Genomic DNA, 8,722 nt, shown 5'->3' with positions numbered 1-8,722 from the left:
TGTTTACCTCTTTCTTTCACTGACTATTAAAGGAAATTATGTGCCTGAGAAGGCACAACTGTGCTCTTGGACAGAAAATTTTTCTTCCTTAAGACAAAACTCTCACAGGAGTTCTTAATGAGGTGAATGTACTTCCTTAGCAAAGACAATAAGGGACTGTGCTGCTCATTACAGTCTACAAGGCTATAGAAACCAGAAGTGCATTTTGATTGTTTCAGTATTAATACATGTGTCAGAGCTGCGGGGTCTATTTAAAGCATACATGTTTTCCAAGGATTTTGTGTGTGTGTAATTTCTGAGGGAGATACTTCTTTTTGGATGATAGAATGACTTCATTTGAGATCAGAAAATTCAGTAGGTAAATTTATTTATACAGTCTAGTATATGATTACAGAGTAACAATTATCTATTATTACAAAGAGATGTACAATCTCTGCTGATAACTTAAAAAATGTTAAGGGTCTTTTCCAATATAAATGATTCTATGATTCTCTGGGTGTTTTTCTTTTTCCTGGAGGACTTTAAGGTACACAAGGAAGCTATTAGTAAAAAAAAAAAAAAAAAAAAGAAGCCAGTTGTTTTATTTGTTGTCATAAAAATCGTTAATTTTCTTTAAAAATTAAATATCTGTTAAGGCAAAATGCTGTAGAACAAAATTCTTTTTCAAAAATTAACTTTCACACACTGTGTTTTGTATGACTTGTGACTTCTAGGCCCTTTAACAAGCAAAAATCACATCCTAAAATTCCAGAATAATATTTTAAACCAGCCTAAAATACTGTGTTAAATACAACAAAAAATATTCATTTAAATGATTAACTTCTCTGAATCTGCAAGTGGTAAGTGCACAGAACTTTGTGCCACTTCCAGGCCTAACGTTGCTTCTACTGGAATTCCAGATAGCGGCAGTCTGCTGAAACATGAGTTCAGTTACCAAATATAGATGAGTGGGGTAGGAATTACATAGTCACAGAGGACAGATGTAACACACAGGCCGCAGTCTTCTCGATGCTTACTGAGGACCAAGCAATCTTTAGTGAATAGCTGGAGCAGCTTTAAGCCTACTTAAATAAAGAAGGAAAAAAGCAACTTTACCTGCTATTAATTGTACTTGAGACTCTTCATATTGGCCTATTCATTGTAAGCTCTGTTTTATATTTTCTGCTAAATTTAAATTACTGTGCTTTGGGGACTAATTTTGCAGGATTTCAAAATTCAGAGGAAAAATATGTGCCTTTTTCTTTTAAAAAAAAATCTTACTAGATGCATTTTTTCCTTCATATTATTCCTTTGAACATATTAGCTTTGGGTTGTATTTTTTTAAGTAATTTTTCATTGGACAGATTCCGCAAATTCAGATGCTTATACTTATCTTGGGAGTCCTTTGATTTTCTATGGGTTTCCATATTTAATTATTTATCTCTTGAACACCTTAATTTGATTAATTATTCAAATGTTTTCTGAGATTATTGTAATCCAGTACATTTTGAATTTACTACTTACCGTATTATTCCTTAGAGCATCTATATTATTTTCTGAAAAAATATTTAAACAGCATGATATTAAAATGTGTATTTACTTGTGAGTAATTTTTAAACATATAGCAAATAGAACCCACAAATAGTTTATACGTACTAATGCTGGAAGTATAGCTAAACAGTGATCTGCATGTAACATTGTATTTTATGTTTGTGTCTTTAAATGATATAGTATATGGCTTTGCAGGTTACCCAATGAGTAATGATGATGAAAACTCTTATAAATACATAGTAGTCTAACTTGGAGAAGCTAGAAATAGCATTTGAAATTTCTAATTATGATCTTATATGCTACTTGATAGGGTTAGCGATACTTGACCTCCAGTTTGCTGTGGTTACAAGTTGCTCTAAAAGAATAGTGGGTTTATGTATTACAGTGTAGCTGAAAAAAAGGCTTTATACTGGAAGCTTCTGCTCAGCTGTCTAAAGCTAGACATATAAATCCACTTTTAGGCACCAGACCTTTCTCGCCAAGAAGGTTCAGCATTAGAACTTGCCAATAACTAGCATATGTTTAAATTCATCGACTTTATCTAAATACCCAGCTACAGATTGATTTACCTAAATTTTAGACATTGGGCTTTGGGAAGTATGACATATGTAGCCATTATATTTTTCTAATGAGTGACAAAACAGCATAAAACTGCGTATTAGGAAGAGATATGCTAATTCACAGTACATTCTCTTTAATCATCATGTCGGGTGGCTAGCAATAGGTGAAGTTGTCCTCTGACCCATAACCCACTGAAACACTGGAGCAGCTTGTTGTTGGAAATCGGAGTTTATCTGAGTGTGTAATGTGTCACTTTGAGATGTGAGCCAGCTAGGAACCAATATGAATCAGATTTAAATAAAGATATCACTTGAAGCACAGATATTTATAAGTTATCTAAATAGTAAACTAATACCTTTGTCCATTTGAATACGAAGTTTTAAAAAATAACTAAGATTAAGGAGACAGAAACTCTCCAAGTTTCACTCTTGGTTCCCTGGCATTCATCCAGTTTATGCCTTAACAGCTGAGCCTCTAGACCAACTGTTTGCTTGGCTTCTCAGATTCATTCTTTAAAGCTGCTATGTAGTAGTCAGTTATGCTGTATATACATTTTTAGATTTTGTTCACAAGGGACTGGCATGGTTGCTAAATTTGTTGCCCCGTAAACACAGATAAAAGGAAAGAAAGATGTAATCCCAGCAAAGAATAAGCCTATCACTGTATTCCGTAAAAACATATATCAAATCCTGAAATGCTTTGGTTCCCTTATACTTCTCTTTTATGTGTTGAGTTGTGATCTGTTGGCAAGACAGGCATATCAAGAGATGCATATGCCAGGCCAAGAATTCCAATAACCTATCGGTCAGTTAATGACTACATGCCGGGTAAGCCCTGGTGAAGTGACTAAAGGTAATTGGATCTTGCACAAGCTGATGTAAAATACATCCGAGTGCATCTCATGACTGTCAAGCCACCTATCTATCAGTGGAAAAATAGTTTGGACCATTAAGCGAACATATATTTCTAAAAATCCTGTGCAGAATGAATCTCGTAGAAATTTTTTGAAGTAGTGAACTTTCAAGGGTTATTAAAAAAAAAAATTATGTTCAACTTTAATTAAATGGTTTGCAGAAGCAACAATTAAGATTAGATGACCCGCAATCTAGTGACCAGCAGGACAAATAAATTTCAATAACGAGAGTTTCAAGCAGATCCTTCCCTTGGGTAAAGAGCAGTTTCCCTGATGTCTTGTTTCTTGCTGGCTTTACAGAGACAGAGAACGCTCATCCTCATTTTAAAATCATGTGGGAAAACTGCAGACATATAGATGCTTCTGTACTTTGTGAAACTGGTACAGAATATACATTATACACTTATATGGTGCAGGATGATACATAGGTTGTGAAATCTATTTCCTTAGTGTTTTACTTTTAGCATGTGGTAGTTTGATATTCCACTTGTCAGTGTTGAGAAAAGTGCTACTATATTGTATTGAAAGGTAACTATTTAAAAATGTTGACAAAAGAAGTAAAATAATATTAAATGTATTATCAACATTAAACAGAAAGGATAACCTGGAATTTCTAATCCAAACATCCTTGTGTAGATTCTCATAATGGTTTCAACTAGAACAGTGTTTTCCTCTTGGAATTTGATGGTTTAGTGCCTGGAAGGCACTTCATGGGTAAGAGAAAAGTAAATATAGTCCCCAAATCATCATAAGCCTAAAACCAGAAAAAGGGTAATAGCATTGATGTGAAATAATCAGATGTGAAATAACAAATCACTCAGATTGGTCAGTGGAATTGAGCTTGTGCTAGGCAATGTACAAAGGATGTCTTTACAGTTCTGAAGGAAGACACAAGAAGAATGTCTGTTAAGTAATCTCATTTCCACCTAGACAATTTGCAGCCCTGGCCCATTCTAACAGAAACCAAGGTTTACAGTAAATATTTCATGCACCATTGGGTTCTGCTCATTTTCCAGTTTTGTGTCTAGCTTATAAGAACCAGAATATAACAGGGTTTTTTTATTGAAAAGGATTTTTTTTTTAAGGAATTGTATTTGTGTCTTCCAGGATGCAAGACAGAAGCTGTGGCCAGGCATTGCCTCTTTCTTTAATGCTGAAGGAGGCTTACTGTGCAGAGAGAGGCACCAATAAGGGATATCCTGAAAATATGTCAGAAGCTTCATCCTACCATGACTTTTTCTGTGATTCTCTATCAGACATACAGAATGGGGAATTTTCAAATGAACTTTCTGCTTTCCTTACCCAGGAGGAGATATGTAAGAGCCTTGACATAGCTCAGGAAGCCATTGCCAATTCCATGAAGGAGGATCAGAATGCAGCACCAGAGTTTACTCATTGTTTCTACAGCTCTCTTTCTAGTACTTCAGAAAATCCTTCTTTCAAGAATACCAAATTGCACGAGCAAGATGTTTTACAGACACCTCAAGCAAGCAGTCTGACTTCATCTGCTGCAAGTCAGTTTCTCCCAGGGAATCAGAAAGAGCAATCCACTGTACCTCAAACAGCAAGTAGTTTTGTCACAGTTCCCAGGAAGCAAGCAAGCACCTCACCTTTGCTAACTGCTAGTCCCAGCTTCATTAGAAGCCTGAAACATTCGGAGAAGGATGGTTCAGGTGTGCCTAAGACAAGCCCAAAGTCTGAATCGGCATCCCAGGGAGAAGTTCCTTTCAGGAACAAGCTGTGTGACAAAGCTGCCACATTCATAGAGGAATTGTCATCTATATTTAGACAGGCAGCAAAGACAAGAGGCCGAAGTCCTGATGGGGATTCTTCTTCTCCAGACAGTGGATACCTGTCTCCTAAAAAGAAACAACTACCTGTAAGTACCTCAGTGAACCAGGAGTTTGACAAGTCACATCAAGAGACTGAGCCTGAGGCAAAACTACCTGGGGTTCATCTGAATGGAGAACACTTTACTGAAAGGGAGAGCGTCACTGAGGGCGAAATGGTCCTTTGCAACCGCTTCATTGACATGGAAGAGACTCAATCTTCACCACCTCGATTCACTCAGAAGCTCCGGAGCCAGGAAGTTGCTGAAGGAAACAGAGTATTGCTGGAGTGCAGAGTCACTGGCAACCCAGTCCCTAATGTCAGGTAAGCACATGCTTTTTAACTAAGTCACCAGACATCATCTTCTGATTGTGGAAGATACCTAAGGACAGGTATCACAGTGGAGCTGCTTAGAGATAGTCACGTAAGTACAGTGGATCGTGCACGTGGAATAACAGATTCTGACCTGTTTAGTTCTCTAGAGTGTTTCATTGTTTTCTGCTTTGGAAATGAAGTTGTTCTTGATTCAAGAACCACGTGGCAAAATTAGAAACAGAATTGGCTCTAACAATGTTCTGTGTGACTGTTACCTCATTAATCTAAGTGAAAGAATTCACAGTTTTCCCCCAAAGAGCTTGTATCAGGCAGTTGATCCAGTTTTTACTGTTAATTAATTAGAATGTCTCCAAGCCCCATAGCAATGGGATTTGGGGTCTATACTATAAGATAACCTAAAGTTTTCTAAATCCAGCCAAATATCCTCTTGTGTAAGACATTTCCAGAAGACATTAAGATGGTCCCCACTTCAAAACTTCTTTTGATACTTCATGGTGACATTTATGTGCATTTGCTTTCAATTCAATGACAAAACATAAAAGTAAAGGCCTTTATCCTCATCTGAATCTTCAGTGAAAATGTATCCCAGAAAAGCTGAATATCAAGACACTTATATTTTTACAAGGTCAAAAGATCATTTATAGAAACATCAAGTGTATTCAGTTGTTCTTGTATACCAAGTGGAAAACATTGTACTTCAGCACACTGAGTACATTGTTGATGTACTCAAGCTTAGATTGTCCTACAAACTGAAGCCAACTGATCTAGTAAACCAAGACAAGCTGTGGATCTAGGTATGATAAACAAAGGAATGAGCATTGCCAACAGGTCAGGAAGCTTACCCCAAAAATATAATTGTAATGCATCAAGCAATACGACAGCCGTGACATGTCATTAATAGTTTGGTAGTTGGTTTTTGTTTGGGCTTTTTTAATACCTGCTGGGAAAAGAGGACAGGAATCACAATTATGGGTGCAAAAGCCTTCCAGTTGTTCATTCTCCTTCAGACTTCCATGAAGCAGGAAGGGGGAATCGTAGAAGTCACACCATTATGACAGCCAAGGGAATCCTCCTTCTCGTGTTTCTTCTCTTGGATTCTTCCTTCACCCTCACTAAGATATTGTGGTACTGATTTGGACACTAGGGCAACAGAAGCTGTTAACTTTTAGCAATTCTTTTATTTTTGTTGTTGGTTTAGGTAATAGGACAGCTAACATATTGTTACCGATACTTTTGAGTTGTAAAATAAGTAGTAACAACAGAGAGAGGGACCACACTTAAGGAAAAAAAAATTACTGTTAATTGTTACTCAAGATCTCTTCACCTAATTTTACCCATCTGTATGTTAGATATTTAACCCCATCAAATCACCCTAGACTCCATCTGCAGTCACAAGAAAGAAGGACATCTACCAGGAGTAACTTACCTGGTTGGTATGTTGACGAGAACTTAAGGCAAATATTCAGACTGAACACTTCATTCTTAGCTTGTGATAGGCGGGTTGAATCCCACCCATTCCTCCCTCTGTATGCCAATGGATGGCACAGGGAGAAAATTGCTCTGCCAACTCATCCACAGGTATAGCAACTAGAAGAAAAAAAAAAAACCCTAAACTGTTTTTCTTACAGGTGAGAATTCCCATGATACATATTGCCGCAAAGGCAAAACTTAGTTTTCCTAGTATTTGAATTTTGAAAACATCCATACTTCCATAACTTGAATAGCAAACTTTGTAGAAAAGTTTCTTGCTAAGAAAGCAAGAGTCACAAAGTGTATTTGTTATAGGGTACTATTAACAAGTCATTACTAAGACTATTAAGGTACTGAGAGTCAGTCTGTAGACAACACTGTTTCTGTTGGTTTGAATGTTTTTACCACCATCAGTCTATTACACTTTAACACATATTTCAGTCCTGCTGAGTTACTGAGAATGTATTTTGTGGGGTGAAAATGATCTTAGAATAGGCAGCACACAGGCGTGGAGGATCTCTGAAAACAGAATCACTAAACATCCACTACATAGAGCCTACAACAGGCATTTACTTTCATAACACAGAAAAACAAAATAAAACAAAAAAACCCCAGCTCACTGGTTCCATCAGACTTACATAGCACAAGTACAGTTCTGTTCAGAAATGATTAGAAGTTGTTGGTTTCTTTTATGAAATACAGCATAGACAGTTTAGGTGACTTTGACAGCAGGAGTGAGGTTGCAGTGTTTTAATAGCAAAGATGCACTGTTGTAATGGTTTAGTATCTTGTTGCTCTTATTTTATCTGACAGAACATCAGTCTTGTCTTCAGTGATACGACTCCAGAACTGTACATATATATCAACTGAACTAGGAAGTTGTGTACAAGCTATGGAGTATTTTTTGCTTGGGTCTTTTACATCATTGTTGTATTCATTTCAGAGACTGCTAATACCAAGATGCTTACAAGAAATATAGAAAAAAGCTTTATGTTCTTTAAATGTTAGCGTAATCTCTGCTTTTCTGAATGTTAACGCTTGCAGAATCATTAAATGAGAAGGCAAATCTTAATCATTAAGCAGAAAGAGTCATGAGAAAAACTGGTGACATAATAGTAGATGATTTTCAAATCAAGTATACTTTTAAGTAATCTCATCAGTATCAACTAATTTGTAAATTTTGCATAATTGTGCTATGTTAATAGTCTGCAGATACAGCCATTGCTGAATCGCAGCAAATATGCTTCATTCCAACTTCTCAGTCTCTTGCAAAGTTCCTTGACAGTCAATTTAAAATGCTTTCATGATCCACCCTCGAATTGGTTTTATTTGATAATTATTAATAATTCTCCATCTGGCAACAGCACACAAATTTGTGAATATATTTAAGAGACATATTACTAACAAAAAATTACTTTTCCAAAGTTCCCACTAAAAACGTATTTCCCCTTTAGTCTCCATTTCATTGTGGATCTTCAAGAGAGGAAAAATATGGCAGTTGTACCTCAAAAAACTATTCATTTTGGAAGTCAATACAATTCTGCACGGTGACCTTTCTGTAATGACGCTGCCTTGGCTGAAGAGGTCACTCGCACACAGCACGGGTGGGGTTCTCGCAGGCTGGATTTCTTCTGAGGGCCGAGCCGCACAAGGGGGAAGTACAGAGCCCTACAGCTGTTGAGCACTGTTGGGGAGCCCGTAGAACAAAAGTCAAGACTCATTCAGTAGTTAAGAGACTGGGCTAACCGTGTAAGCAAACACTTGCGTGCTATTTGGGTGAGACTCCAAAGTCCCGTCCCTGAATCTTGGGGAAAGGAGTGGGTTCTTTCCTTTAGAAGATAAGAAAGCACGCAGAAAAATTTGTAGTGGATTCTAGACCATAACAACATTACTAGGAACTTCTAAACAGTTATATCACATATGCACATCATTTCCCCTCTTTCTGGAGCTGAAAGGGAGTTTTATGGTACATCCTGAATATCCAGTAAACAGCTAATATGCTGCAGTAGAAAAAGACAAGCCTATTTAAAACCACTGATGTATTGCAGAGCAAGTGAAGAATGCTTGCTATTTGTGCCATTT

The 8,722-nt window shown here is 36.9% G+C and overlaps 1 protein-coding gene across 3 annotated transcripts in view; it reads left to right on the top strand.

Moving 5' to 3' along the window:
• Positions 1–989: 989 nt before the first annotated feature.
• The window catches only part of PALLD (palladin, cytoskeletal associated protein), a 204,749-nt gene continuing 197,016 nt past the window's right edge, over positions 990–8,722 (top strand). For 2 of the 3 annotated variants that reach the window (XM_054824612.1, XM_054824613.1), the window contains exons 1-2: positions 997–1,140; positions 4,112–5,158. In XM_054824612.1, the coding sequence (XP_054680587.1) occupies positions 4,113–5,158 (1,046 nt within the window). In that variant the 5' untranslated portion in view covers positions 997–1,140; position 4,112. Of the gene's footprint in view, positions 1,141–4,111; positions 5,159–8,722 lie in introns of all 3 variants that reach the window. The other variant, XM_054824611.1, reaches the window with a different exon arrangement.

Source organism: Grus americana, chromosome 4 (assembly GCF_028858705.1).
Source record: "Grus americana isolate bGruAme1 chromosome 4, bGruAme1.mat, whole genome shotgun sequence".
Lineage (NCBI taxonomy): Eukaryota > Metazoa > Chordata > Aves > Gruiformes > Gruidae > Grus > Grus americana.
This window is presented reverse-complemented; position numbering and strand designations above follow the sequence as displayed.